At 43.3% G+C, this 27,799-nt stretch overlaps 3 protein-coding genes across 10 annotated transcripts; 2 read left to right on the top strand and 1 right to left on the bottom strand.

The window, feature by feature from the left end:
• Nucleotides 1–1,445: 1,445 nt before the first annotated feature.
• hdac6 (histone deacetylase 6) lies at nt 1,446–14,878 on the top strand. Of its 3 annotated transcripts, none has more exons than XR_003410446.2 (28): nt 1,446–1,794; nt 2,351–2,455; nt 2,910–3,020; nt 3,204–3,289; nt 3,492–3,576; nt 3,761–3,801; nt 3,890–3,986; nt 4,179–4,276; nt 4,553–4,657; nt 5,024–5,092; nt 5,308–5,434; nt 5,642–5,707; nt 5,848–5,907; nt 6,095–6,184; nt 6,505–6,611; nt 6,711–6,778; nt 6,981–7,113; nt 7,294–7,422; nt 8,244–8,412; nt 8,923–9,125; nt 9,474–9,666; nt 9,841–9,990; nt 10,215–10,389; nt 10,649–11,043; nt 11,386–11,520; nt 12,451–12,597; nt 13,010–13,316; nt 13,451–13,540. XR_003410446.2 is itself a non-coding variant. In XM_027007628.2 (28 exons), exons 2-28 carry the CDS (start codon nt 2,375–2,377, stop codon nt 13,989–13,991), a joined length of 3,318 nt encoding a protein of 1,105 aa, XP_026863429.2. In that variant the 5' UTR covers nt 1,446–1,794; nt 2,351–2,374; the 3' UTR covers nt 13,992–14,878. The 3 variants fall into 3 exon arrangements, 2 of the variants coding, with proteins under 2 accessions (XP_026863429.2, XP_026863430.2); XM_027007628.2 differs by lacking the exon at nt 13,010–13,316 and adding an exon at nt 13,923–14,878 and having other exon boundaries at nt 13,451–13,579; XM_027007629.2 differs by having other exon boundaries at nt 13,010–13,541.
• A 380-nt stretch (nt 14,879–15,258) lies between these two features.
• Nucleotides 15,259–19,099, top strand: lhfpl4b (LHFPL tetraspan subfamily member 4b). Of its 5 annotated transcripts, none has more exons than XM_035522138.1 (5): nt 15,259–15,332; nt 16,449–16,880; nt 17,286–17,519; nt 17,968–18,018; nt 18,322–19,099. In XM_035522138.1, exons 2-4 carry the CDS (start codon nt 16,457–16,459, stop codon nt 17,991–17,993), a joined length of 684 nt encoding a protein of 227 aa, XP_035378031.1. In that variant the 5' UTR covers nt 15,259–15,332; nt 16,449–16,456; the 3' UTR covers nt 17,994–18,018; nt 18,322–19,099. The 5 variants fall into 5 exon arrangements, with proteins under 5 accessions (XP_035378031.1, XP_026863446.2, XP_026863445.2 ...); XM_027007645.2 differs by lacking the exon at nt 15,259–15,332 and adding an exon at nt 15,608–15,846 and having other exon boundaries at nt 17,286–17,513; nt 18,487–19,099; XM_027007644.2 differs by lacking the exon at nt 15,259–15,332 and adding an exon at nt 15,608–15,846 and having other exon boundaries at nt 17,286–17,513.
• Nucleotides 19,100–19,152: 53 nt separating this feature from the next.
• pcsk1nl (proprotein convertase subtilisin/kexin type 1 inhibitor, like) lies at nt 19,153–27,539 on the bottom strand. 2 transcript variants are annotated; one of them, XM_027007640.2, is made up of 4 exons: nt 27,392–27,539; nt 21,640–22,148; nt 21,134–21,456; nt 19,153–19,568 (listed from the first exon to the last, which is right to left on the bottom strand). In XM_027007640.2, exons 1-4 carry the CDS (start codon nt 27,467–27,469, stop codon nt 19,501–19,503), a joined length of 978 nt encoding a protein of 325 aa, XP_026863441.2. In that variant the 5' UTR covers nt 27,470–27,539; the 3' UTR covers nt 19,153–19,500. The 2 variants fall into 2 exon arrangements, with proteins under 2 accessions (XP_026863441.2, XP_026863440.2); XM_027007639.2 differs by having other exon boundaries at nt 19,157–21,456; nt 27,392–27,538.
• Between the last annotated feature and the right edge of the window lie 260 nt (nt 27,540–27,799).

The raw sequence follows: 27,799 nt of genomic DNA, 5'->3' as shown, positions 1-27,799 counted from the left end.
TTTTTTACATTCCCATATTGGGTGAGCCAATCAATTCTATTAAATGTAGTACTGACTGCTGCATGAGGCGCAGAGCATACAGGTACACAGAAGCAGATGTGTTTGTGCGTGTAAGTGTGTTTGGTAGAGGTATTTAGAAATATCTTTTTTTTGTCTTTTGTAAAACCACAAATGCCATCTTTTAAAGAAAACAGACTTGAGTGCTGACAGGAGCTGAAGATAGAGCATATGACAAATGACAGTCCAGTTTTTGCCTTTTTGGACTGTTCGAATATCTCAGCTTTTCATCACTCAAGACTCTTTGCTTTAGAAGCAGAATGTCCAGTCAGCCGTGCCATGTGCAACAAGCCCTTGGTTCCTTTGCAAAGGTGTCCCAGCATAACGCCACTGGTTGATCTCTGTCTGACAGTAGCACCAACAGTCTGTCTTTCCTCATGACTCCCTCTCTCCCCACTTCCCTCTGTCTGTTTCCCTCTCTCAGCATTGACCACACAGCTCTGCTCCTCATGCCCTGTGATGGAGCCCCATTGTGCAACGCAGGCAGCTTTTGGTTTTCCGGAGTGTCTGAAAAAAATGCAGAAGGGAAGGAGAGATGCACAGCAAGAGGCTTCAGGCAATGGCATGGGCCCCGATCGCTCATTTTTTTCAAGAAGCCATACAGGTCACATCACTCTGTTTTCTGTTGCTGGCTTCCTCCGTTCAGGGTGAACCAGGTTTATCTGACTCTTTGGGTGGCTGTATGAATGGGAAATGGAGCAGAATGACATGTGGAGATTAGCAACCACAGGCCAGGGCCAGCCAACACACGGGCACAACCGTTACTGCTCCATTGCTCTGTCAACTAGACCTGTCACACACACATATACACACACACACACACACACACACACACACACACACACTCATTCTCAGAGACTGTTGCATACACTCAAAAAATACACATAATCAACCAATAAAACATTAATATGAAAATGTGAAGTGGGTGGAGGGTTGTTACAATTTACTAAAAAAAACCCAAGCATAGTTCTGCAGTCATACATGAATGGCCCTTTTTTGGCCCTTGACCTTCTGACCTTTGATAAAGTTTTGAACTGTATTAAACTAGGCAGGAATATACTGGTGACAAATTGCACTGAAGAAACTGAATGTCACTAAATCACAAGAACTAATGCATCTTTTGCCACAACTAATTGTATAGCTACTTTCTCATGGCTGTTTGCCTGTTGGTTAGTCACTAATCCAAGAAAATAGGAAAATAATCTGCCTTTCTGTGGTTTTTAGATAACATTCTTGTGCAATTTATCAAAACAACCTTACTAAAAAAAAAGAAGAGATGTACAGATATATAATACTGAGACGTTTTTAATCCCTTTTTTCGCTAGGTAATAGTGCCCCCCTGTGTTTTTGAAAGTCCCTTGCTAAACGTCATTTGTTTGCGTCTGCTGTGCGACAGAATGGTGTGATTTAGCGCGTTAGCCTGACTGCGAACAGAGGATTTAGCTATTTCAGAGTTTATTTTGGTTTATATTTTCCAAATTCCATGATCAAGTATTTTACATGCACTCTCTATCGGCCCACACCATCACATCTTTCTCTTTTTTAATTTAGCTTTTCAAAAATGGGTCTGAAAACTTAGCTAGCTCGCTAGGTTAGGATAACTGGCTCCCTAGTAATAGGTCATTACCACAAACCGTCGGGGCTTCCTACCGCGAATTATTTTTAAAAAATCTGTTTCGCTCCAGCTGGTCAAAGTCAGCCAGCAATATATTTTACGAAAGACAATTTGGAAAAATTGTAAGTGATCACACTAATTTCTATAGCTTTGTACATTTAAACATTCCATTCAATTTTGTGACAATTTTATGATAACCGGGAATTGTTCTGAAATGTAGCACTCGGGCTTGGGCGTTTGCTCTGGCGTTTAGATTAGAAAATATTTAACTTCACTGGCTCGTAGGCTGCCTGCTAACTAGGTTAGCCATCTACAACACTAGTTATGATACATCTTGATAGTTTAGATAAGTATCAGAGATTTTGGTAGCTCACAAAATGACATGCTCTATTTTTAGGGTAACCAAATTAGCAGAAATGTATAGTTAGAATAGTTGTGCTAGCTAGGTAGCTAACATCAACCCAAACCCTCTGAAACCAGGTTTTCTGTAAATGCGCTTTCTTTCTTGTTACTTTTTTAGAGACATTAAACACAAGATACCGGGGCTCCTTTCTCGTCCGAAAAATCTGCTTTTCGGGCAACTCTTCCCTATGTCTAATGATATTGTTTAAGTCTTTGGATCTAAACCCTTAGAGAGCTCACCGCATTTCATGTTTGGTTTATTTTGCCCCAAATTAGAAGGGCTGAGGAATTACCTTTATCATGGATTCTGCCTCAGATCCCACTCCACCTAGACCTAAAAACTGCACTGGTTTTCCGCAAAAGCCATCACACAACTCCAAGGTAAGAAAGGATTAGTGTCTTAAAAAATTAAATTGCGTACTTTGAAGACCATTGATGGTACAAAGTTGCTTCGTTGCGAAGGTTCTGCCTGTTATGCACCTGTCAATGTAATACAGCATGTGACTGTTTTGTGATGCCAGGTTTAACATTCTCAGATGCAAATTATTATCCAATGGGAAGAAAACCCCGCAGATTTCAGCATGGACCACACCCTGAAGTTTGCCCACTTGGCCAAGTGTCCTAACCCTGAACTGTGCAGACAGAACCTTAGAGTCACTAATATTCTAACTACACTTCTGGATGAAAACACATATACAGCTGTGCTGGTAATAAAAAAAGTGATAGTTCAGAAAAGCACAGTTTGGCAATTGAGAGCAAGTGTTAGAATATTCCTGCTGAGGAAGCTAATGATAAGAGTGTAGAGGGAGCCTGATTTTAGGACTTTGGCTTTCAGAGGCAAAGCAGCAAACAAAGCCACAAGCAGAGTCTGCAGGAGACCAGGAGGAAGGGCAGAATGGATCGGGGAAAAGGCGAAGACGAGATGACCAATAAGCTCAAAAACCTGGTATGCAACTCTGCTCCATTTTGGGAGAGTGTTTTGATCACACAACATCCTATTTGGTTTTCTCTTGAAAGGTTGTTGTTTTTTTTTTCCTTCCATTTTTTTCATTTGACCATACTAAGATTATGAAACATACTGTTTCCAGCTTGAGTGGTGCTAAGTAAAGTTTTGTGTTGGTGTTTGTAGGATTTGAAATGCAAGCAGAAGGCAACTGGAACAGGCGTTGCTTACTCAGATGCCTTCTCTCGCTTTCACTGCCTGTGGGACACTAGGTGACTGCAGTAATGTGTCTATGGGAAATACCAGTTAACATTTAATACTCATACAGTACTTGTTTATTCATATATCTAATAATTCAATATTTATTTATCAGTGGATAAATTGCTCATGGTTGATTTGTGGGTGCCATACGAAAGTTGTTCTGTAGTAGTGAAGGCGTAGGCTAAAACGTCCTAATGCTGCTCACCTTGCCAGCCACTCGGAGTGTCCAGAGAGGGTGGTCACCATAGTGAAGATGATGGAGGAGGAGGGACTGCTGTCTCGCTGTGTACAGGTGGAGGTAAGAGGCTTCATCTCCATCCTTGGGTTTTCGAGTTAAAGGGGAGCATATTTGGCTGAATGACGCCAACTAAGCAATCTACAGAAGGGAACTATTCAGGCAGATGTCAGTATTAATTTTCCTTAGACATTAGTCACATGTTCTCTGGCCTTTCACGTCTCAGCTGTGTGTGTTCATGTTTCAGACCAGAGCTGCATCAGAGGACGAGCTTTCACTGGTTCACACGTAAGACATGATGCGCAAGATTGGCAAGATATAGATAAAGGTGAAGGAATATCAATTTTTGTCACATTTGATTTTGTTTGTTTTACAGGAAGGAATACATTGATCGGATGAAGTCCACACAGAAGATGACAGTAGAAGAACTGAAGTCTGTCTCTGAAGATTATGACTCTGTCTACCTCCATCCTGTAAGAATGCCCAGAAGCAAGTCTATTGTTCAGTTTGTCACAGTATTTAGTTGTGTCTTGTGTGTTGTATATTGATAGGGCTCTATTGTTCATTGTTTTTGGTGTTTGTTTGAGGGTTTGTGTTGCATGTGGAAAGGGGTAGTGCCAAACTTGGGGTGTTAATTTTGTTTGTGTTTGTGTGTGTGTTTGCAGGAATCTTTCACCTGTGCCTGTCTAGGAGCTGGCTCCCTGCTCCAACTGGTTGACAAGGTGATGACATCAGAACTTCTGAATGGCTTCTCTGTGTGTAGGTGAGTGCTCCTGACATTCTGTTTCGGTGTCTTCCTGTTAGCTGGTTCCTGATCCCAGAGCCACTGGTCCTTCCCTGCCCTAACACACTGCACTCTGATGGGAAAGCCATTAGGAAAGACTATTTAGTGTGGCAGGCATGGTAGAGTGGAGAGCAGTAAACACAGCATGGATGTGGTCCTCTGACTGGGCTTGGGAGTGACTCCATGGTTCATACTTTGATACGGTGTGTTGGGCTTGGTTTGTTGTGATTCTGGTTTGTTCTGTTTCTTGTCCAGGCCTCCGGGACACCATGCCCATGCCGACAAGATGAATGGCTACTGTATGTTTAATAACCTGGCAGTAGCAGCGCGCTACGCCCAGAAACATCACGCCGTCCAGCGGTGAGGTGGATCAGTGTTATGCTCACAAACACAACACATAACATATGCAGGCAGGACGCTTGTCTTTATAACTGTTATAAGTTGTTTTTCTAAATGCACCTACATGAGCACTGGTCTTGCACTCAGTGTTGGTGTTGTATACATATGTACATATTTCCTGTACTGACTCCATGTCTACGGTAGTGCTTTAGTGTGATGTCATGCTTAGACTCTAGCAAAAGGAAAACCGTTTCCATGGAGACAATAAAGCAAAACAGTTTTGTAGTCTCTGGACAACATTTGCAAATGTTAAGTGTCCATGCGCTTGTTGAGCATTGGCTTTTCTCTTTTATATGCTGTACATAGTGTGTGGTGTTTGCATTGCAGGGTTCTGATTGTGGACTGGGATGTGCATCATGGCCAGGGCATCCAGCACATCTTCCAGCAGGATCCCAGGTACAGGGCTGGAAATGAGAGAGGCTTTATACCACTGCTGCTTCCAGCATGGGGTTCCACAGCACAGAGCCATGCCTGTGTTTACTGTGTTGAACAATGCAGTGCTTTTATAGCACATCTCATCACCACAGCTGCATTTTACTTACTCTAATGTGCTGTTTTATAGGTTCACTCTTGGACTGCTTTTGAAGTTGTCTAACTCTCTCTCTCTGCAGTGTTCTGTATTTCTCTGTGCATCGCTATGAGGGTGGTTCATTCTGGCCACACATGCCGGAGTCTGACAGCAGTGCTGTTGGTTTGGGAGCTGGACAGGGTTACAACATTAACCTTCCTTGGAAGAAGGTACAGAACTTTGCCTTCCTGTACTTTCTCTAACAAGAACTGCCTGATCTGTCTCACATATTGTGGGAGCAGCTGGTTTAATCTTTTACAGAAAAAAGTAGTTGAACAAGCCAATATGGAACAAGCGCATGCATGTTCAAAGGGCATGAGTGAAGTTGTGGTTGAATGGCCTTTGGTCTCTTCTCTGCTGCATGGTGTGGTGCTCAGTTAGGGATGGGGGATGGAGACTACGTCACAGCCTTCCAGAGACTTCTGCTACCCATAGCCTACGAGGTACTGCCCACACTCCTCCACACTGAACTACATTGCAGTGTGCAGAGAAGTTCTGATCGATGAACCATCATGAGTAATGAATGAAATTGACTCTCTGTGTGTGTGTGCGCGTGTGTGTGTTTGTATGTATACATGTACAGTTTCAGCCGCAGCTTGTGTTAGTGGCCGCAGGCTTTGATTCTGTGGTTGGTGACCCCAAGGTGTGTAATGCTTAATGAATTTAATACATCTCTTTCTTTACATGCTAAATGAATTAATAGTATACCCAAGAGCCTTGGGTGCAAAATTATATTTCACTTAAAATGTTCCACAGTAATGAACTATAACCTTTGTGTGTGTGTGTGTGTGTGTGTGTGTGTGTGTGTGTGTGTGTGTGTATTTGTTTAGGGAGAGATGTGTGTGAGTCCCCAGTGTTGCTCTGTACTCACACACATGCTGATGGGCCTGGCTGAAGGCAGATTGGTTTTTGCACTGGAGGTATGACACTTTGCCCTGCAGACCATGTACTTAGAAATAGATGACCACTGATTACACATTTCTCTGCTTCTGTCTATTGATCACAATATTTTAGTCATAGCACATTTAGCACCAAAATGTACACAGCACATCAGATGAACCAGTTTCTAGTAGCCTTAGTATATAATGCACAGTGTTCTCTTTATAGTTTGAAAACTTGCCTGTCACCACCACATTAATTTCATAATGGCATCACCCACACAGAAGTATCATAAATGGCTTTGTGCTTCATCTTGTGTGTTCAGACTTCTTTATGTCAAGCCATGTGTGTTCCTTGTCAGGGTGGCTATAACCTGCAGGCCACAGCAGCAGGTGCCTGTGCTAGCTTGAAGGCCCTACTAGGTGACCCCTGCCCTCACCTGCCCTGCCCAGGAGCACCGAGTGAGAGGTAAGACCCTGCACAACATCTCCCTGTGTCTGTCCTCCATGGTGTGCGATATCTTCTCCACCTTGTTTGATTGGGACTATGGATGGTGGTCTGTTGCAGTGGTCTGAAGTCCATCTCTGACACAGTCTCTGCTCTGTATCCATTTTGGACCAGCCTGCAGACTCTGGGTAGGAACCCTGTGCAGAAATCTACCCACAGTATCAGATTTAGAGTACATACATTTGTAATATGCTCGTGAATGAGATATACAGAATATGTATAAAAAGAATATGTGGATAAAAAGAATGAGTAACTGGGTAAATTTGTCATTTGTAGTTTGTTGTTGATTTGCATGTGTTCGTGGCCTGTGTGCACGTGCATATCCTACAGAGGGAGGTCCTCTCTCCGAGAAAGAGCCTCTTCCTTCTCCAGTGTGTGTCGAGATTAAACTGGAGTCATCATCACTGGGCACTGGTCTTGTGTATGACCAGCGCATGATGGAGCACCACAACATGTGGAATAGGTTAGAATATGCACACACACACACACACACACACACACACACTTGTGTTTACATAACAGGTTATAATGCACTTAGACAAACATACATGGCCATAAATGTCTGTCATTTTGCAATCCTATTTATTGCAGTGTTTTTTCTCTGTGTGTGTGTGTGTGTGTGCACGCGCATTTGCTTCTCCAGCCATCACCCTGAGCTCCCTCAGAGAATCTTTCGGATATTTTCCTGCCATGAGAATTTGGGGCTTGTGACCCGCTGTGAGCGCATACCGGCCCGTTTGGCCACGGAGGATGAACTCATGCTCTGCCATGGGTAAAAACCACAAAAGAAACACCAGAGCTTCCATTAGACAGTGTTTTAGTGTTTTGAATTAAATTTTGTTTAAATATGAATTAGTATTTAAAAAAAACAGAACACTTTTTCTCTCTCTCTCTCTCTCTCTCTCTCTCTCAGTTCAGTTGAATTCACTTCAGTAAGCTTTACTGGTACGACCATATTAATTTACAGTATTGCCAAAACAGAACTAAAACAAGAATGAACTCTTATGTTAAGCTATATAAGAACTGTGCTGTGTTTATAATAATGACTGTGAAAATAAATATAATTAACATGAATATTTGAAAGCAAGATGAAAAAAGTAGAGAAAAGAAAAGAATTATTAATAATACCAATAAGAAATAATAAATAGTTAGACATAACGGTGTTTATAAAGATGATTTGGGTAATGGAGCTTTGTCTTTGACGTGTAGCAGTGTTTAGTGTTTTTCATGCACTTCTTGTCAGGTCCATCTCTCTGAGGGCATTCTTTTCTCTGCTCAGCTCTTTACATTGCAGACTTTTATAGTGATATGGAGGCCACTATTTTTTAAATGTACCAAATATTTAATAATCCTTTTTAGAATTTTGAGTAATAATGGAATTCATTTTTGTTGGCATTATAATTAGTTGTTTACCTGTGCACTTGCAGGAAACTTAAAGTTAATTGTGCATAATTTAATTTGGGTGTTGCATTGGTCCTTAACCCCCATACCTCAGTACTATACAGCAGAATAGGTTCTATGATTGATTTAAATAATTTAAGATACATTTGAATTTGAAACTCACACTCTGCACTCTTTCTCTACCCATTCCAGCTCAGCGCACATAGCCACCATAAAGAGCACAGAACAGATGAAGCCCAGAGACCTGCATCGGCTTTGTGACGAGTACAACTCCATCTACATCAGCAACGAGAGTTACAAGTGTGCACTGCTGGCGGCGGGCGCCTGCTTCAACTGTGCCCGCGCCGTCCTCACGGGCCAGGTCCGCCTCTCGCTGCTGCCTCTCGCACAGTTTAGTTCTCTTCCAGCTCCTAATACTTGAGTCAGGCAGTCATAGGCTGTAGAGCACGCATGGCCCGATGGCTGGGAATAGAACAAAACCCTGGACTGGCTAGGCTTTCCCAGGGACTGGACTGAGAACCTCTGGCTTAGCTGACCACTCACGAGCAGTTTTAGGATATAGCCACATGAGTCAAGACTTTACCAGGGACAGCTTCTCTGCTTTTTCTTGTGAAATCTAGACATCGCTGAACATGAACAGCAGTGAACGTTGGCTCCAAGTCATGAAAGTCCACATTATTCAGCAGTTAGATGTTTGGTGCATATTATTCAGTTTTTCAGGAGTCTGTTATTCAGTTGTCTGCTGATAAGGTCATGGGCAAATGAAGCAGAAGTTTGAAATGTCAGGAGATACTTATGACAAATGTTAGAAGTTATTAGCCGATCGTTTCCTCTCTCCGAGCTTATGTTGCATCTCTCCGTCCCTGTGCAGGTGAGGAACGCCGTAGCCATTGTGCGTCCCCCTGGCCACCATGCCGAGAGTGACACTGCCTGCGGCTTCTGCTTCTTCAACACGGCCGCCCTCACCGCCCGCTATGCCCAGAGCATCACCCACGAAGCCCTGCGCGTCCTCATCGTCGACTGGGATGTGCACCATGGCAACGGCACCCAGCACATCTTCGAGAGTGACTGCAGGTGTGCTATGAGTTTTGTGTTCTGCACACTGTGTGTGCTATTTGATCCATGTAGATGCAGTGTTTCTTTGGGAATAAGGTAGACCCCAGTGTAGGAAGCCTTAGTTCAGTTTGAAGGGAAAACATTGCTAATGTACTCTGGCGCAAGGCTTTTAGTCTTAAGCTGTTCCAGTAAGCTTGCTAGTAGATGAGCATGTGTTTAGATCAGGCTTGTCCGTGCTGCGTTTCTTTTTTTTGCGTTTCTCTGTTGCTGTTTTCTCTGTTTTATCACAATTTTGCAATTAATGGGTGGCCTGAGGTGTGTTGGAGCAGAGACAGACGCCTGTCTTAAACCCTCTGTCTCCTGCAGCGTTCTGTACATTTCTCTCCATCGCTACGAGAATGCCACATTCTTCCCCTCGTCAGAGGACGCTAACTACAATAAGGTAGGCCAGGGGAGAGGCACAGGCTACAATGTCAACATCCCCTGGAATGGAGCCAAGATGGGGGACCCTGAATACCTGGCAGCTTTCCACAACATAGTGATGCCTGTAGCACGAGAGGTAAACATGAAACACATACACCTCTTCCTTTACGTCTCATACTTCAGTGCATGCACACGCTCACAAAATCTCTCACTCAAGGAAACTTTAGTTAAATTTCAACTTTTTTTTCCCCTAATGAATGGATTTAAGGGCAATTTGGAGCATGACCATGCTCTCGTTTTCTTGGTCTAGTTTGCCCCAGAGTTGGTACTGGTTTCGGCTGGGTTCGATGCAGCACGAGGTGACCCTCTGGGCGGGTACCAGGTGACCCCAGAATGCTACGCCCACCTCACCCACCAGCTGCTGAGTCTAGCGGCAGGCCGGGTGCTCATCATCCTGGAGGTATGTCCCTCTGTTATGCTCCACCCTCCGTTTTCAGTGTTACTCTCAGTACTCCACATGGGCCCTTGGCACTGAACCTGATGCTTTTTCTTTGTCTTCCTAATCTTTGGTAGGGTCTTTATTTAAAAAATGAATAAACAAACAAAAAAGGCCCTTGGGACTATTTGGAGCTTGTAAGTTCAGTGTTGGCAGTAGTTCTTATTTCCTTTTCACATTCTATGTAGGGGGGTTACAACCTCACCTCCATCTCTGAGTCCATGGCCATGTGCACTAGCATGCTGCTGGGAGACACACCCCCACTGCTGCCCCCTCTTCCTCCTCCACACCCCAACGCCACTCTCACCATCAACAACGTGCTGAGAGCGCACGCCCCCTACTGGAGATCTCTCAGAATACAGAGTAAGGCTGCTGTCAGTTTTGCTTCCGACATGGTAGTACAGTTCGGACATGCAGCACACTGTTTTATGACTGTTTTATGGTTTCTATATTCTCTCTTGTAGCGTGTGACAGATGCATGTTAGAGAAATACAAAATAGTTGGTTAGTTCATGCTGAAAGACTGGAGTCAAATATGATGAGTAACCTCACCCACTTGTCATTTTTAAGTCTTGTTAACATGCCATGTCGGTGCCAACACGGTGCTTCTGTGTTAATCTCAGTTCCAGAGTCTCTGCGTTTGTCCTTGCCCTCTCTGAAACCCAAAGGCAAGCGACCATCAGCAGGCAAAAAGTCTCCTCCTCACATCACCCCTGACCAGCGGCGACAGCAAAGTATCCCAGTGACGACTTCTCCAGCATCGCCCGCTACTGCTCAGGAGGACTCTGGCCTAGATGAGCTCACTCAGGGCCTGTGCTTGCTGGACCTTAGCACATCTTCCTCTGCCAACTCCAGCCCCACCTCTGTGCCTGTGGGCGGGGCAAGACCAAAGGTGAAGCCCAGCCCACAGAGGGACGCCATGGCGATGCAGGAGGTGTCGCCACTAAAAGTGATGGAGAGAGACAGCGAGGAGGATGGCATGAAAGCTGAGTCCACAGCTGTCAAAGAGGAGAAGCAGGTAAACATTGGAATCTCTCTGATGTTTCCATAAATAAAAGCTGGCAGGTTGGACATTGTACTGCAGAACTGCATTGCAGATGTGATGCAATGTTGGTTATACATGTGGGGTTGGTTTGTTGGTTTGTTTGTTTGTTTGTTTAGCATGAGCCTGAAGTGTACATATAATGGTCCATAGTAAACAACAACTGACTATAGTTTGTTTGGAAATATTCAATAATTTCATCATTTGACATATTTTAATAATAAAGAGAAGGGTAGGGCTGTTTCTGCAGTTTTCACGGGTTTGTTAGTAGGTCCCCCTCCTGATGAAAACACAAGTCATTCTCTTTATGACTTTCAGTTAGCGTCAGAGGTGGCGGTAGGAGGAGCTGCTGTTGCCATGGACGACCAGCAGAGCTGTGAGCCAGAGGGAGCGTGTGGCTACACGAAGAAATCTGTGTTTGAGCTGGTGTGTGGCACTGTGGACGTGGGCGGGGTACGGTACCTCTTGGTGTTCGGCTGCAATTTTAGAGACTTTATATACCCACTGGGAAATTAGAGAATCACAATAAACAATCTGTGTCCTGCTGATTCTGAATATTGGATAAATTGTTAACTTGCCAACAAACTCACTACCACCAATTGCCAGCAGGTGTCTGTGGGGTGTTGTTTCATTCTGACCTCCCCCCACAAAGGCCAGAATGTTTGCTTAGATTTTGTTGTTTTTAAGTTTTGGATTCCAAGCTATTTGTTGGGCTGATGAGAGTCAGATATTTTGTGAGCTGTTCTGTGTTAAGGGTGCTGTTGCTATTCAGATCAGGTGTGCTCATGAGGTTTCTTCTGGCACGTGCGACCCAGCAGGTGGACACGTGCTCACTGACGTCCACGTGTGCTCTAGAAAGCCTCTGGAAAGTAAATAGGAGGGCTAGGGGTCTGACGGAGCAGGGGAGTGCAAGGCTAAAGTAGCGTTCCCTTACGGAACGAGCAAAGAGGCAGGATGGCTGTATGTCAGAGGGATTTATTCTTTTATCTGTAGCTGACCATTTAGTTTAGTTATTTAAAAAAAAATTAAAGGACCAGATTTTGTTGATGTTCATCACATAACATTCTACAGATTGAGTAGTCCCAAGAATGAAAATGTTCTTTATTTATTTTAGTTTTTTTATGGTGAGCTTAGTGAAGGGTTTACCCTTTAATTTAATTTTCGCCACACTGCTTGACAAGTGAATTTACATATCTTAGAACCGCTTAGAATGAGGAGGAAAGATTTGGCCAGTGAGGAGCATTGTTTGTATATTCACTTAGAGCAGTGTGAACAGGGCCATACATGGTACACAGCCCTCAGAGTTAAAGACCCCTTTGCCAGACTAGCAGCTGACTTCCTGTGGCCTCTTCACCAAGGTCATCGTGCCGGTTCTCTGTTCAGGACACAATGTACGTGGTGGAGCCGCTGTCGTGGTGCCCCCACCTGGACTCGGTGCGCCCGGTGCCACCGGGGGGCATGGATGTGTTCCGGCCATGCGAGGAGTGTGGAGCCGAGATGGAGAACTGGATCTGCCTCTGCTGCTACAAGGTGCCACCCTGCCCCACACTCCCACCCCCCCAAATAAAACCAGCGGCCCTGGCACACCCCTGTGCTGTATGGGCCCACTGATGTCGCAGTTATCACCAGCATGTTGCTGTAGTGTATTTCCTGTTTCTCATTCTTAAAATTGAGCGGGTAGAAAGACTGCAAAAACCTTTTCGTGAAAAATCTCTGATATAACTTAAAAATCTCTGGTTTGACACGTGCACACCTATTGACTAAAGTGTTTGAATTTTTCAGCTTACTTATTTGAGCTACGAACAGCACCTAATAGACTGCTTATGTACCATAATTTTATAATGCATGTTTTGTTAGATAACTGAGTTCAGAAGGTTAAATGCTTATTGTAGGCCTCTTCTCTCTCTTGCACTGATGGCGTTGTCCTCTTGGCGCTGTTTAGATTGTCTACCGTCACCATACAGTCGACTGCACAGTTTCTGTCCACTGCCCAGATAGCCTGGCATGGATTCAAGGACCCCAGCCGTGTTCCGGTTTTTTTGCCCTCCAGTTCTCGCACGGTGTGATGGGGAAGGCGTGGCGTGCGCTGATAACATGGATCGTGTGTGCCGAGGCCTGAGGTTGTCAGCATCTGGGATAGGAATACTTCACAGTAGATCTAGAGAAATTTATGGATGGAGTTAGACTTTCAGTAAACGCTTCTGAATGTTGAGATGAGGAGCAGGTTCCCAATCTGAGAGAAGGTGCTGGTATGTGATCACTGAGTGGGAGATAAATTGTTAAGATTTTGTCTTGCTGATGCAATTTGTGATCATGATGACATGTATAGTGACACTTTAGGAACTGTTGAAGTGATGTACTGTTCGTTTTCCTGCCTGGCCAGGTGTTATGTGGGCGCTTTGTGAACGAGCACATGGTGACCCACAGCCAGGTGTCTGGCCACGCCCTGGTCCTCAGCTTCGCTGACCTGTCCGTCTGGTGCTACCCCTGCGAGTCCTACGTCCACAACAAGGTCTGTTCACCTGCCAGGTGCATGACTCTCACACTGCCAGAATGACCTCTGCAGTGCAGGGGGTGAAATACAATGCCACTTCTGTCATGCACCGGGCTTTAAAGAATACCATTTTACATTAATATTTTATTAGGTTTAACATTAGGATTTTAGAATCATATTAGATCTGTCCACTTTTTATTTCATAAATTAATTTTATTAATTTATCTTTGGGGTTTAATCATCTAATATCTTTTGTTTTCACACTTCTCTCTGCTGAGTTTCCACTGTAGATAACTATTAAAGGAATGTGTTTTTTCTGTTTGTTTTGTGTGTGTGTGTGTGTGTGTGTGTGTGTGTATAGATGCTGTATGAAGCCAAGAACTCTGCTCATCTTACCAAGTTTGGGGAAGAAATCCCCCCCATCAACTAAAGTAGAGACAGCAGGAAGACAGTGTGTGGAGGCATGTGGAGATGTGTGCTTGTGAATGAGTGAGACGGTTCACATCTTTCTTCTGACTCATCCTTGGTACTCATGAGTGCAAGTGCATGTGTGTATGTGCAAGTGTGTATGAGCAAGTTATGTGATGGCACATCTTGCGTGTGAGAAGCCGTTTTCACATTGAACACTTCCTGCCCCAACTCTTGACAGCCATCTCATCACCTAAAACAACCTTGTCTCTGTTCGTGTGTGTATGTGAGAAAGATATTGATCAGCAGTATGCCATGTTCTTGACGCATGCACTCCTTGCCAAAACAGATCATTTGAAAAACAAGGTTTATAGATAGTGTTGTTTGTTTTGCAAAATTTCACATGGTACCAAACTTTCCTTACTAATTTCCTGTTTTCCTTAACTGCACAAAATTACATTTCTAGGTTTTCTACTAATTAGAAGTGAAATGTTTGTGAACAGTAGTTCAGTGAGAAAGAAAGCTCAGATGGTGCTAGCATAGTGCTAAGTACACGTGTGTCATCCCTTGCCAGTATTACAGCGACCAGCATGTGCTGTGCCTGCTAATGCTCATGCAGGACTGCGATTATTGCAGTTCAGCAAAGCTCATCATCCAGGTAGTAGGATCAGCAGTAATCAGCAGTGTGATCTTCAACCAATCCAACTCCCAAGCAATAATCAGTGCAATATTTCTCTAAATGAACAGTAGTTCTGAGTTTAACGTTGTTGATGTCTGTGTTCTTTAAAAAAAATTTTTAACGGTCCTTTTGTTCCTCTATCTGTGTAATGGCCACTTATTTTAAAACCGCAACAAAAAATGTATAAGTTATGATTTATAAACTTTGGTACACAATACCCCACTGTAAAATTTGTCTCTGTCTTTCTTATTTAACTTCTTTGGATAAAATAGAGGTGATTTTTATGAAGAAGCGGTGTATATTTTATTTTCTGTTTCAGTTTTTATGGTTAACCTAAAAAAAAAAACCCTGACCAATACAAAGTATCTCTTTAAACATCCTGAGAAAGTGCACACACACACACACACACACACACACACATACAGTCAACACAGTGTGAATACAGTCGTCCATTTCGCTAATGGATCAGAGCCATCGATCATTGTTGCATCATCTGTAAGGGTAGAGCAGACCCTTGGGAAGGGTGTGGTCATGTTGGCTCTAAGAGCGAGATTGCCCCTCCCACCGTGTGTGTATGCTCCTTAACAGCCCATGCAGGCTCACACATGGGTGCTTTATGACCCTGCATTTGAAGATTGGTCTCTACTCCTAATGAAGCAGCAACGGCAGGACCTGGATGTTCAGGCAAGAGCCCTGCCTTCCTTTCTCCTCTACTCCTGCTCCTGGCGTCCTTTTCACCTCCTCTGGGGAGGCAGCGCACTCTGCTCTTCCGGAGAATATGTTGTCTCTCTCTCTCTTTCTTTTTCACCATTTTTTTTCCGCCCTCATTCCATGCCGCATTAAACATGACAGAATTATTCTGCATTGGCCCATGACACTGCACCACTGGCGTGTGTGTGTGAGTGAGGGAGACGGAGCCGCTGGATGGAAAATTCTCCCTCCCTCCCTCCCTCCCTCTTTCTCTCCCTCCCTCCATACGTGTAGGAAGGGTGCTGTTGCTGTTGGTGTGGGTCCGTCGTTAATGTCGTGCATCGTTGCTACCGTAACCCTGCAGGAAGGAGGAGGAGGAAAGGATAATTCCACTCGTTTAATTTTTGATTTCTTCCCTCTTGCTCCCCCACTTTGATGTGCTTTCTGGCCTTCACTTCCGGCTAAAGGGGAAAGACTGTCACAGACGACTGGCCATAGGAGATCTGAGGTGATTTTCATCATCCCATCCCATCCGGTCATCCCACCCCCATCTGTTCATTCTCATTAGGATGCGGATCCTGTGAATTTGGTTTTGGCTGGCTGTCATTTTTCTGTCAGCGTCGTCTCCTCTCGTTCGGCTGTTTATCTCTGAAGTGTCCTCCTCTGAAGTGTCCTCATGACTCTTCCCTACAGCATTAAACAGTGCTGGTGTTGTCATGTATTGCTCGGCCTACTTTCCTGGGATTAATGCTTCAGCTGTCCTGCAGGTTGTCTGCCCTTTTAATACTTGTTGATCTTGGAGACTGATGTGGGCTGCAGATCCTGTTACAGAGTATAAGTGCAAAATGAAAGGTTTGAAGTCCCCTAAAATCCTGTTTCTAAAACTATTTCAGCAGTTTTGTTGTTCCCAGTGCACAAACCAATAGTGATTTAACCTAATGTAGCAAATGGAAGTATTGCTTATTTATATGATTATTTTGACTTGTGAACTACAGAATAAAAAGGTTTTACCTGCAGAAATCCCAGAAATGCTTTAAACTGAATGACGTTGTGCCTCGTCTGTTGACACAACAGCCGGCAGCTGAAGTGAGTGAGCTGTCCCTCCCACAGGTCTCGTCATGCACTCCCATGCCTCGGACATGGCTCGGCTCTACCAGACAGAGTTTGTGCGCAGCGCACGGGCTGTGGGTGTCCTGTGGGCTGTGTGCACCCTCTGCTTTGCCGTCATTGAGGTGGTCATCCTCATCCAGCCATCGTGGGTCGGCACGCGCGAGCTGCGTTACCGTGGTGGCACTGTAGCCACGCCCCCCCAGGCAGGCACCCTGGGCCTGTTCGAGGTGTGCGTGGAGACGGACTGGCCCGTGCCCGAATGCAGGGGTTCCCTGCGCACGCTCACCCCCCTGCCAGCGTTCCAGTCTCCGGCCGTGCTGGTGTGCATTTCCCTCACCATGGTGTGGGTCAGCGTCGGCTGCCTGTGTCTCTTCCGCTTTTGCAATGCTGCTACCGTGTATAACATCTGCGCCTGGCTGCAGCTGACCGCAGGTGAGGGCACTTCACACGGACTACCATACCAGAACCTGTCCCGCCATTCAGCAAAAAGCTTCAGGGATGACCCTAAAATTAGCCAGGACAGCAGAGCCCTAGGACTTGAGAGAAAAGCTTTGTTGTAACATCGGTATCCAGCGCACTTCTTGAGGACCTTAGCCAGTACATAGTGATGTTCCAACTCTCGCCTTATGCCGAGCCAACCCTTAATACCTGACTAAGCACGTATTTTCAGTTCCAGTGCTTTGTAGAATGCACAGTTTGCATTGTGATTTCAATGCCACCATTGTATGCTGAATAACCCAAAGCTACAGCTCACAGAAAGTGAATTTGGATGCCTTGCAATAAATCAGAGGATTTTAACCTTTGTCCAGTGCATTCCATCTTTGTTGTGTTCCCCAGGTTTCTGCCTGGCTCTGGCCTGCGTGGTGTTCCCGGACACCTGGGAATGCAAGGAGATGCGGGCTCTCTGTGGCGAGGCTGTGGGCAGTTTCTCCCCGGGGAACTGCACCGTGCACTGGGCCTATGTGCTGGCCATTCTGGGCGTGCTGGATGCAGCCATCCTCGCAACTCTCGCATTTGTGTTGGCTAACAGGCAAGATGCACTACTCCCAGATGATGCCAAGGATGGTGAGGGTAAACACTTTTAAAATTCAGTCATTTATTCAATCAGTGAGAATTATATTTAGAGACATTTTACATGTTTGATGTTATAATCAATAGTTTGTGATTTGATTAAATAGAAAATTTATATATATATATATAAAGGTCACCACCTGGATTTAACTAAGCAAATAGATAAGCGCTTCCCATTGGATAATTACTGCATGGGTAATTATGTTTCAGCTGGCAACAAGTTATTGAACCCTAACTGCTGCAGTGAGTGGCTTCTCATTTGTTAAACTACCATGTTGAAAGACACGTCCTGTGGTCGTGGAAAAGATGTTAATCTGTTTCAGAAGGGTTAAATGATTGGCATGCATCAAGTCGAGAAAACATCTAAGGAGATTGCTGAAACTACTAAAATCGGGTTAAGAACCATCCAACGCATTATTAAAAAGTGGAATGTGTATGTGTTCCTCAGTGACTGGGCTGTTACTGGCAGCGTAGACTGGTGTTGGAGCGAATGCCACAGGTATGGCTGCCTCTCAGCATCTTGTGACTAAACAGAACATTCCTATATGTGTGCCTTTCGTATTTTTGTCCGGAGTAAATATATTTAGATGTTTTCTGTAATAGCTGAAGATGTACGATTAGTCTATTAGGACTTTAGCCATACCCCCACCCCCCCGTTTGAATCCTGTTTGACTTTGATGTCTCTTTCTCTCTCTCTTTCCTCTTCTCTTACACCTTTATCCCATTATCCTCCATTTCCTTACTTTATTTCCTGTTCAATTATGCCCAACACCTCCCTCCCCCACTGCTTTAATCTTCACAGTGTGTTCCTTTTATCCTTGGCTGATCGTTCTATCACACTGCCCCTCTCATTGGTCATTTTTCCCATCGTATCCTCTATTCCCTGAGCAAAAAAGTGTAAACAGCTCACTTCCTCCTCCCCCTTAGTATGACATCATCTTCCTGCTAACGTAACCTTTCTGCATAGAAACAGTTACCTGGCAACTGTATCCAAGTGCCCCTGCCCTGGAAGGAAGAGATATGGTCCCCTTTCTGAAATGGCAGAAGACATCACAGGCAAAGGCACACTTGACTATCACACATTCAAATCTCCATGATTCTTACATCTGTTAAATGTACAGATCATCACAGAGTCTTTTTCAGTAAAGATTACAGGTTTAACCTGTGTTTATCTGTCATGCTGCTGTGTGCCAAACTCATATGTGGGCTATGCTGTATTCCTTTTGTACACTGATTTAGTGGCTGAATATTGTTTTTCAGTTCATAGTCAGTTCAGTTGCTGTGGTATATGGTAATATTATAATAGACTTGCAGGTATTTTACAGATGAATGAGTGACTTTAACTAGGCAACTTTAAGAAATTTTGACTAATAATAACAGCGTTTCAAGAGCTGTTCACACATTACCTACAAGGTAATTGAGTGATTGCTGAACTCGGCATCAAACATCTTCATCTTTGGCAAATAAACGACTTTTCCCCTGCAACGCCCTATTCAGTGCGTATTCATACTTGTGTAAGGAAAGCATCCATATACTGTAAATGTAAGTTTGTAACAAATAATAAAAAGGGAGAAGCTAAACTTATGGGAATTGCAACTTAATTGAATGATGAAAACACAGGCCAAAACAAAACTTTGGTGTTCACATACAGTTTACTTGAACTTAAAGTGATTTTGTTTTACAAGAAAACCTGCAGTTCACATGTGCATTGTTGTATAAGATTTCATGACCACACAGATAGAGAAACACAATGCTATAATATGTCAAACGCAGCTCCTTGCACACACACTCTCTTAGGATAGTCAAAGAACTCACTAGAGAACGTGACCTGGGAAAGCCAGCGTAACTCTTTCATTGGCACGTTGTGTACTGAAGCCACTGGCAAAGCAGAGGGGAGGACAACAGCGACTCTTCAAAGCGAGGATAGTCAGAACACGGCGTGCCGTCGAGCAGGAGATCAGAGAAAAAGAGACCAGAGAGCCTACTTCACTGCCAACATACCGACCGTCTGCTTGCTAGGCAGAACCATTTCGTGACTCACTGGCGCTGCTGACAGATGAAATGAGATTAATTACGCTCATATAATATGCCACATGGTTTAATGTAGTGGACAACTTTAACCCTTGTGCACAGTCTGGCATCCAGATCTAACTACACACAAACAAGAAATTACAGACAGCTAAAATGCTCTTCATTAAACCTGGGAAAGCACACAGTAAAGGAGCAGATAGCCAGTGTGAACTCAGCTATTCTGTAGTCAATCAAACATCATAATTTCTAGTGCCAAATATGTGACCAGTAAAGACTGAAGTGAACCACTGCACCTGTCCCAGTGTTTGGTTTGGAGAAGTTTATGCAGAAGTGCTTACTATGTCACTAATGACTAAAAGTAACTTTCCTAAACCAGCCCCATTAAGATTTATGTAGCCTCACAATATTGCCAAGTTTTTATAGCCATCAACAAGCAATTTGAGTATTTTATAAAAATAAAAACAAGAATTTGAGTATTTTTAAGAACAACAAATTACAAATCTTTTCTTAATGTGTAGTGGTAAATCAGGTGCAATCTGTGCACATTATCATCTGTGGAGACATAAAGCAAGATTAATCAATGAGTTATAACTTATTCCAAAGTGAAAAGGCCCAATGTTTTTTCTCTCTGTCTTGGCACTGGATTTTTTTTTTTTTGGACCGTTTGCAAATTTCTAGCTAGCAAAGAAATCCTGCTTCATGAAAAGCCCCAATTCTGCTGGGACGACTCTAAGGACTTTGGGAGAAAAGCATGTGTCAGCATTGGTAGAATAATACAGGTGCCAGCTGTGAACCTTTGCAGGGCTGGGGCACTAGTAAGAGTCTGTAGGCCTTGCCTGGTAAGAAACCTCTCTTTTCAGTGCCTTATATAGACAAATGGGTTACACAGTGGACACAAAAACAACGCGACACACAAAAAACAAACAGTATACACATATAATGTGGGGAGACTATCCTTATTACCTAGATTTACTTTGGTATTTTGCATTGCCTCAAGCTTTGGATAGAAAGGTTTAAGGATTTCACTTATTTTAATGGAAAAAAAGGTTCAAAATCTTAAAAATAATCCATGTTTGGACATGGATTACAACGCACTATATCATTTAGATCTGATAAAAGTCTTGGCATTCAGTAAAACAAAACAGAAGTGAATTTCTTACATGGGATTTATCTTGGTGCACTCATGATTTCCATAAAGTCTAAAAAACCAAAATATGGATGTTTAAGAAACATCATAATTTGGTATTGAAAACTACAAGGGTCTGTCTTATGAGCTGCACGCCCATAAATATTCTGTTCTGTTTGTGTGCAGTAGCAGCTAGCATAGTTAAGTAAACATACTTGCAATTTATTTATAGCACTGGAGTAGGTACATTGATTTGCTGAACATTGTCATGAGACAGTGGGTTCTCGCATATCTGTCAGCTTGGGAACCTCTAGAATCTATTTTCTCTCTCTCTCTCTCTCTCTGTCTCTCTCGCTCTCTCTCTCTCTCTCTCTCTCTGTCTGTCCTTATGCTGGTAGGTACTGCAGGATGTGCTGAGCAATGACATTGGGATCGTAGGTCACTGCTCGGCGCTTACGGCTGTGTTTCTGAGGTGGGGTCAGGTCTGTGTCGATACGTTTCATCCTCTGCAAACCAACACGGGGGGATCTGTTACTGTGACTGCCAAAACCTTCATCATCATCATCATCTTCACCCAACCTCTTCACCCGTATCAGGGAGGCCTCAGCATTGGGAGCAGACACAGGGACAGAGTCTAGAGAGCGTCTGGCCCGTCTCAATGTGGTAGCTCCTCCCTGTCCGATGCCGGCCACTCCGCTCACATCACGCTTGGCTCGTCGATTGGAGGGGCTCAGTTGGTTCCCTGATGCCAGACTGGAGAGGATTCTCTTAACCAGGTACCTGAGAAAAGTACTGACAACTCAGGAGATTTATTCTTAAAGGCAACCAGTATAACTCTTTGTTGATAATTTCAAGCTAATTTCTCTAAGTATTTGTTGATATATTGTATTGCATCATACATTGTCATATTGCACATATGGTCCAGAACATGAAAAACAGTTTATTGAATGGTGGTGTTCTCACCGGAGTTCTTCCTGGTCTTGCTGCTGCCCACTCTCCGGGACACGGCCAGCTGCAGAGCCAAGCCGTGTCTGCAGCAGCCTCTCCTGTCGGTAGCGGTTGAGCAGAGCTTCACTCAGCTGTGGGTCCAACAAGGCCTGGGGATTCACAATGCTGAGGGTCTGCTCTGTCTCATCATAGTCTGGAGGGTACGGCCCCTGGAAATCTCCTTCCTCCCCCTCTTCTTCTTCCTCCCGTTTGCCTTGGCCATTGTTCTCTGCCTCGCTCAGCAGGCGCAGCAAACCTGCCAGGTATGCTGCCTCGTGGTCCCACTTCTGGTCATTCTCCACCAAACGCTGGATGGCTTGGCCCAGCTCCTGTGCCCTCAAGGCATCTGGTTGGTAGTACAGATCGTTGCCCCTGCCCTTGAAGTCTGCAGGGGCGTATGACATCATCTGGGCCTCGTAAGGCAGCGAATCCCGCAGGTCACGGCGAAGGCGTGCAGCTCCGCCTCCATGAACTGCAGAGAGAGGCTGACCAAGAGAAAGAAAGTGAGGGAGCAAAAGTCACAGCCATTTGCTGCATTTGCTTGTTTTTCCTTTTACCAGTGACACACGTGACATCTTAAATTACTAATTAGATAGTTATCACTTTAAAGTAGTGGGCTGTTGCAAGGAAAGGAAAAAGTCAAATTAAAAAAGGCAAGTAGATATATAAAATGTGTACTGGAGTTTGGTCTGCCTTTCTCATGTCAGAGGCAGGTTGGGATTTTGAGCAGGCTTGGTTCTTAAATCCACAGACCGTAAAACTGAACTGATTTTACTTTTCTGAAAACCCTGACAGGGTTGACAGAGTCTACTCAAATACTCAAAATCTTGCCATGCTGCTGATATTCAAATCTACATTAACATCAATCCCACTGAATCATTTCTACCTTCCTTATGGGTTTCCTGTATTCAAGAGATAAAGTATTGATTAAGCACTAATTTTCTAAAATTAAATGTCAAGAAAACCAAATTTATGATCATAGGTACTAACATCTACCATCTCAGCCAGTTATTTCCTCTCGATGATACTGCAGTCAATCTATCTGCAATTGTTTGAAATCTGGGTGTATTCTTGGATCCCTGACCCCTAGCTCACCTTTGACTTACATATAAAATCTCTGACTACGACTGCATTTTGCTGTCTTCACAGTATTGCTCAACTCCTTTTCTTTCTTTTAAAGATACAGAGATCCTGGTATATCTAGGTTAGATTACTGCAACTCTGTTGTGTGGGTTACCTTATAAAACTCTGCGCTCTATCCAGTATATTCAACATTCTGTAGCTAAATCGTAATATCCACTGAGAAATCAGCCAGTATTACCTCCATTCTTTACCAGTGACATTCGCTACCAGTTTCAGACCGTGTGTGCAACAAAGTCCTGCTGTTAGTCTTCACAACCCAGCGTGGGCTTGCACCCACCAGTCTTTCCTCCTAAACGTCTACATCCATATGCGCTATCTCACAGACTGAAGTCCTCTGACTCTGCTCTGCTAGCTGTCCCTAGCTTCAGGCTGGTCACTATGGCTGGTAAGTCCTTTATTGTTACTGCCCCCACCCTCTGGAACTCCTTACCCACATCTAGTCATTTTTTCTCACATGCCTACAAAGCCCAACTTAAAATCTAGCTTTTCTCAAGACTTTCCTCCCTTTCTAATTCTTGGTAGAGGTTTTTGTTGTTGTTGTTGTTGTTGTTGTTGTTTTGTTTTTATTGTTTTTCCTCCCCTTGAAATTGTAAAGTTACCCTGAGCACGCGACAGGCCCTGTATAAGTATATATAATTTATTATTGTTAATTTTGTATTGTAACTAATGACAACAGTAGAAGTAAGAGTAAAAAAGCAAAAAGATAAGCAACAGCAATGACAACAGTAAAAGAAAAACGTTTGAGTCACCTTTCAAACCTTCAAAGCCATTAACATCACGGCCAAGTTCTGTATTAGCAGTGTCTGGAGTACTAGCTGGACATCATGTAAAGTAATACTGCCTGGGGACCAGAGATGGTTCGAAAGCCACCACCCACATTTACCACAGTGTTTGCTAATGCTATGAGATTTTTAAATTTGCAGTGGGAAGGAAGTAAGACAGATTAACATTCACTTACCAAATGATTGCACTGTACTCTACAGTATATATAGTGCACTGAATGTATTGTGCTCATTGCAATCAAAGCCTGAATTCTGGTTTAATCACAAATGGGGATGACACAAGGACAGAGCCTACACTGTTTATAGGAGGACACCCAAGATGGTTGAACAGAAAACGAGGGAGAGAAGGAAGGAAAAAATCAGATGAAATCAGGGAGAGACAGAGGGAGCTGGAGACCCTATAACCTGAAATCACTGGAGTCTGCAAAGCAGTCAGATTCTGAGAGCCTGCAAAACCAACCCGTTCCTCCCCGTATACATCAGCCCTACTGCAGGCTTTGATGAACGCAATCCAATACTGCAGCTAAAGCCAAAAAACTGCGGGCCCGTAATATATTACATTTTATAGCTGGCGTGGATAAGCTAGTGATTCATAGTGGGAAGTGTCCCATTTATTTCAGTTTAAACAGACTGGCCAAAGGGAAAAAAGGGGAAGTGTGTGAGCCCCAAGAGACAGATACAGTGCTGAGACATGCATGCATAAAGCTGCTTAATGCTGCCCGTACCTTGGGCACATGCTGTGCTGGACCTTAGCTGGTGTTGCATTCAGAATAATGGCCATCTGTCCCGGTTTGAGGCTCTAATATTCATGCTCATGTTCTTCACAAGGTCTTTAAAATCTGAGTGCAAAAGGTATCTAATTGCTGGAATTAATATTAACCTATTAGGCTGTTGCATTGTAGAATAATATAGTGTATTGTATAATGATTAATTGCAACAGTCATGTGTCCATTGTAGCTGAATGATAAATGTAATCATAGTCAAATGTGAGAACTTCAAGATGGGAGCACAGCATCTACTAACAGTCAGTTGTCTGATGATGAAAGCATTGCCCTGGGTGTGAGGGTTTGTTACATGTTTGATGAATAACAGGTGAGGTGTGAGTGACATACCGAGGTGAAGAGAGGGAGGCAGAGTGTGAGTCAGGGAACTGATGACTCACTCTTGCGCATTATGACGTCTGTGCTTCATGGGAAATATGCGTGTGTGTGTGTGTGTGTGTGTGTGTGTGTGTGTGTGTGTGTGTGTGTGTGTCATATACATGCATACATGTGTTTTTGAATGTAGACTGAAACAATCTGTTCTTGTCATGCATCCAAGTACTGACTTACTACAGTTCTTCCTTACCCAACAGTTTTGCACTTTAGAAGTGTTCCAAGCAAGGCACTTGTATTTCAGTGCAGAAACTGTAGTGCTACGTGCAATCCTGCAAGATCTACTCGAATTCTGTGTCTGTATCTCCATTAATCTACAATTCTGTAATTTGTTCACTGTTTAGGAATACAATGCTTATTTGCATAATAATAAAGTTAGGACCAAATACCAATAACAAAATGTCAGGAAAAGACCAACCTCATGGGGGAAGAAATACCAAATATTGTGAGGTTGAAAAATCATTACTGACGTCTCGTTATTTCTTTGTACTGATCAAGATCACTCTGTTCATAAATCTAAATTGTTCATGATATGTTTTACTATTAACTAACGTTTTCTGTCTGTTTAAATAGCTAAAAAAATGGCCGAGAATACGATGAAGATGAAGACTTCAGAGCTTCAGACATCTGTGAAATTAGACTGTATCTTTCTGCGCATCTATGTGTATTTGCAGAGGAAAATGAGCGTACCCATACCCACGGAAAGCAGTTGCCATGGCAGCACACCGCCTCCGCTCGCAGCATTGTGTTTTCAGCTAATTAGATTGCGCAGCCACTCCTATCGACTGCGTTCAATCTTGCGGAACATAATTTTTTATTCTTATAAAATGTTCCTAAACAGCTACTTCAGTTTCGTTTCTCTGTACATATGAGAGCTATAGATAAAATAAAATCGCTGTCCAAAGTAGGCTACCGAAAGAAGCCGCTAAAATGTGCAGTTAGGAAAACTGAATTCTATTGTCAAAGGTCGCTTGCAAAATCTAACATTTCCATACTGGTGATTCTATACTTCGATGACTCGAAGCCACTAAACTACTTACCTATTAGGTGCAGATGGCCTGGTCGATGCTCATATCTTTAGCTTCCAGGATGCTTCTAGTATGGACTTTTGTGTTCTACTGCCAGTTTACGTTTTAAAGGTAAACATACATAAGTCGGACAACTAAAAATGCAGTCATTGGAACTGAGTTACCTGACAAATTTCTTTCGCTTTACCAGGGAAAACAAATGATCACCACCATTTAGGCCCACCGCGTTGTGATTAGAGCATGATGTTCTAACGTAGAGCGCGCTCAGTGAGCTTCAGGATAACAACCTTCCAGTATTCTTTCAATTTAATCTTTGTCATGCTTGGAAAAAAAAGTTAGAATATATGCCATCGAGTTTCATATGGGGAAATGCCAAAATTACCCACATATTGCATAGGGCAATAAATATCCATTAGATCTTCATTACTGAGCCAATCATTTTCTTAGAGATAGTAAATGCTTAACATCAGATGTAGGGCTAATATCTCCTTTCAGTATTATGAGGTGTGATGTCATCTATAAAGGGGCCTACAACACATTAGTCATTTCTCAATCTTCTTTTATGCTCAAGGCTATTAAAAACAGCAGCATAGTCAACACATCAATCAACTCACAGATCCCCAGATGCACAGAACAGGAGGAGATCACATTTATCAGGTTCTGCACTGAGATGGCTCCGTGCAAACCAACATCCAGAAATAACCTGGAATGCTCTGATTAAAAAACTGGTCCATTGTTTCAGAAGAAAAGTTCTGTACATCGTTAATACCACTGGGTCTTGATTTTTTACTTTAACCATGATAGCTTGTAAGGTCAGGAGGATTCTTGCATCTGTAAAATGCTTCTGCAACCTACACCAGTATGTTTTTTAGCTGCCAGTATATGCCTTGCTGTTTTGTCTCTCAGAACTTTCTGGAATTTAATAATGATTTTATAAGGGAATGGGATCATGGCATCCGACCCTTTCTCATGTTGCCTGGTAATGAATGCAGGTCTATTCACCTTCTCTGCGTAGAGACATTGTAAGACAAACACCAGCCCAGCACAAATGAATGCAATCGACCAGATGTTAACATGCTATCATTACTGGAAATTCTAACAGCGCCTAGACTGCAGACTACATTCATGTATTTTAGACTGCCTAGAAGATAGGTCATGAATAGCATCAATCACTCTAGACCCACCCCAATCATTTTTTAGAGAATATTTATATTTACAGTACCTAAACCAATAATACACAATACCTAAAATAATGTTCATTCCTTTATTTTGCCAGTGCGTTTCTATATTAGATTCTTAAGATTTATTGAATGAAATCATAAGCATTAAATGATCTACAAAATGATGACAATGACATGTTTAAAGTACAACTATTCTGACTCCTTCTAATTCACAGAAGCAGTTGCATAATTCTGTAATTGAGTTTTAACTGACACATAGCACATTTTAATGCAAATCAAGTGCAGACTAATGAAAGAATCATCCAAAATATAACACAGAATAGCAATAAAGACATGCTTTTATCTATATCTGTCATCCATTAACCCACTAAACAAACCACTGAGAAATCCAGAATGTGTGTACTTCCCATGATAAACAAGTGTGTGTGTGTGTGTGTTACCTTGGCGTCAAGCAATGGGCTCTGGAGGAAGGCCACGGAGATGAGGAGCAATACGGAGCTGGTCCAAGGGCCCGACATCCTTCAGGAGAGAATGAAGCTGCCCCAGTGACAGAGACATACACTGCCACTGGGCTCCTAAACACAGATGGAGAGATCCCGAGATGCAGGAGGGAGGGGGAGAAGGGAGGAGTCTGTCTTTGAATAGAGAGGGATGTGAGAATACTTAGGGGAGGGAGAGAGGGAGAGGATAGCAAAACAGAAGGAGCATAAAATACTGATGAGAGAATATTAGAGGAAGGTAAGGAAAGGCCAGAGAGATGGAGAGGATAAAATGGATGATAGCAAGCAAGTGGAGAGTGCAAGAGAGAAGGACTTCATGCACAGAAAAAAAAGCATGAAAAATGATTT

Source organism: Electrophorus electricus, chromosome 23, assembly GCF_013358815.1.
Source record: "Electrophorus electricus isolate fEleEle1 chromosome 23, fEleEle1.pri, whole genome shotgun sequence".
NCBI classification, from domain to species: domain Eukaryota; kingdom Metazoa; phylum Chordata; class Actinopteri; order Gymnotiformes; family Gymnotidae; genus Electrophorus; species Electrophorus electricus.
This window is presented reverse-complemented; position numbering and strand designations above follow the sequence as displayed.

Coding starts and splice junctions, on each gene's coding strand:
- lhfpl4b (XM_035522138.1), top strand. CDS start 16,457: ATGCACTCCCATGCCTCGGACATGGCTCGGCTCTACCAGACAGAGTTT. Junction 16,881..17,285: donor CTGGCTGCAGCTGACCGCAG/GTGAGGGCACTT, acceptor TGTGTTCCCCAG/GTTTCTGCCTGGCTCTGGCC. Junction 17,520..17,967: donor TGATGCCAAGGATGGTGAGG/GTAAACACTTTT, acceptor TGTGTTCCTCAG/TGACTGGGCTGTTACTGGCA.
- pcsk1nl (XM_027007639.2), bottom strand. CDS start 27,469: ATGTCGGGCCCTTGGACCAGCTCCGTATTGCTCCTCATCTCCGTGGCC. Junction 22,149..27,391: donor GCCCATTGCTTGACGCCAAG/GTAACACACACA, acceptor TCTCTTGGTCAG/CCTCTCTCTGCAGTTCATGG. Junction 21,457..21,639: donor CAAGACCAGGAAGAACTCCG/GTGAGAACACCA, acceptor TACTTTTCTCAG/GTACCTGGTTAAGAGAATCC.
- hdac6 (XM_027007628.2), top strand. CDS start 2,375: ATGGATTCTGCCTCAGATCCCACTCCACCTAGACCTAAAAACTGCACT. Junction 2,456..2,909: donor AGCCATCACACAACTCCAAG/GTAAGAAAGGAT, acceptor TTTGGCTTTCAG/AGGCAAAGCAGCAAACAAAG. Junction 7,423..8,243: donor GAACTCATGCTCTGCCATGG/GTAAAAACCACA, acceptor TACCCATTCCAG/CTCAGCGCACATAGCCACCA.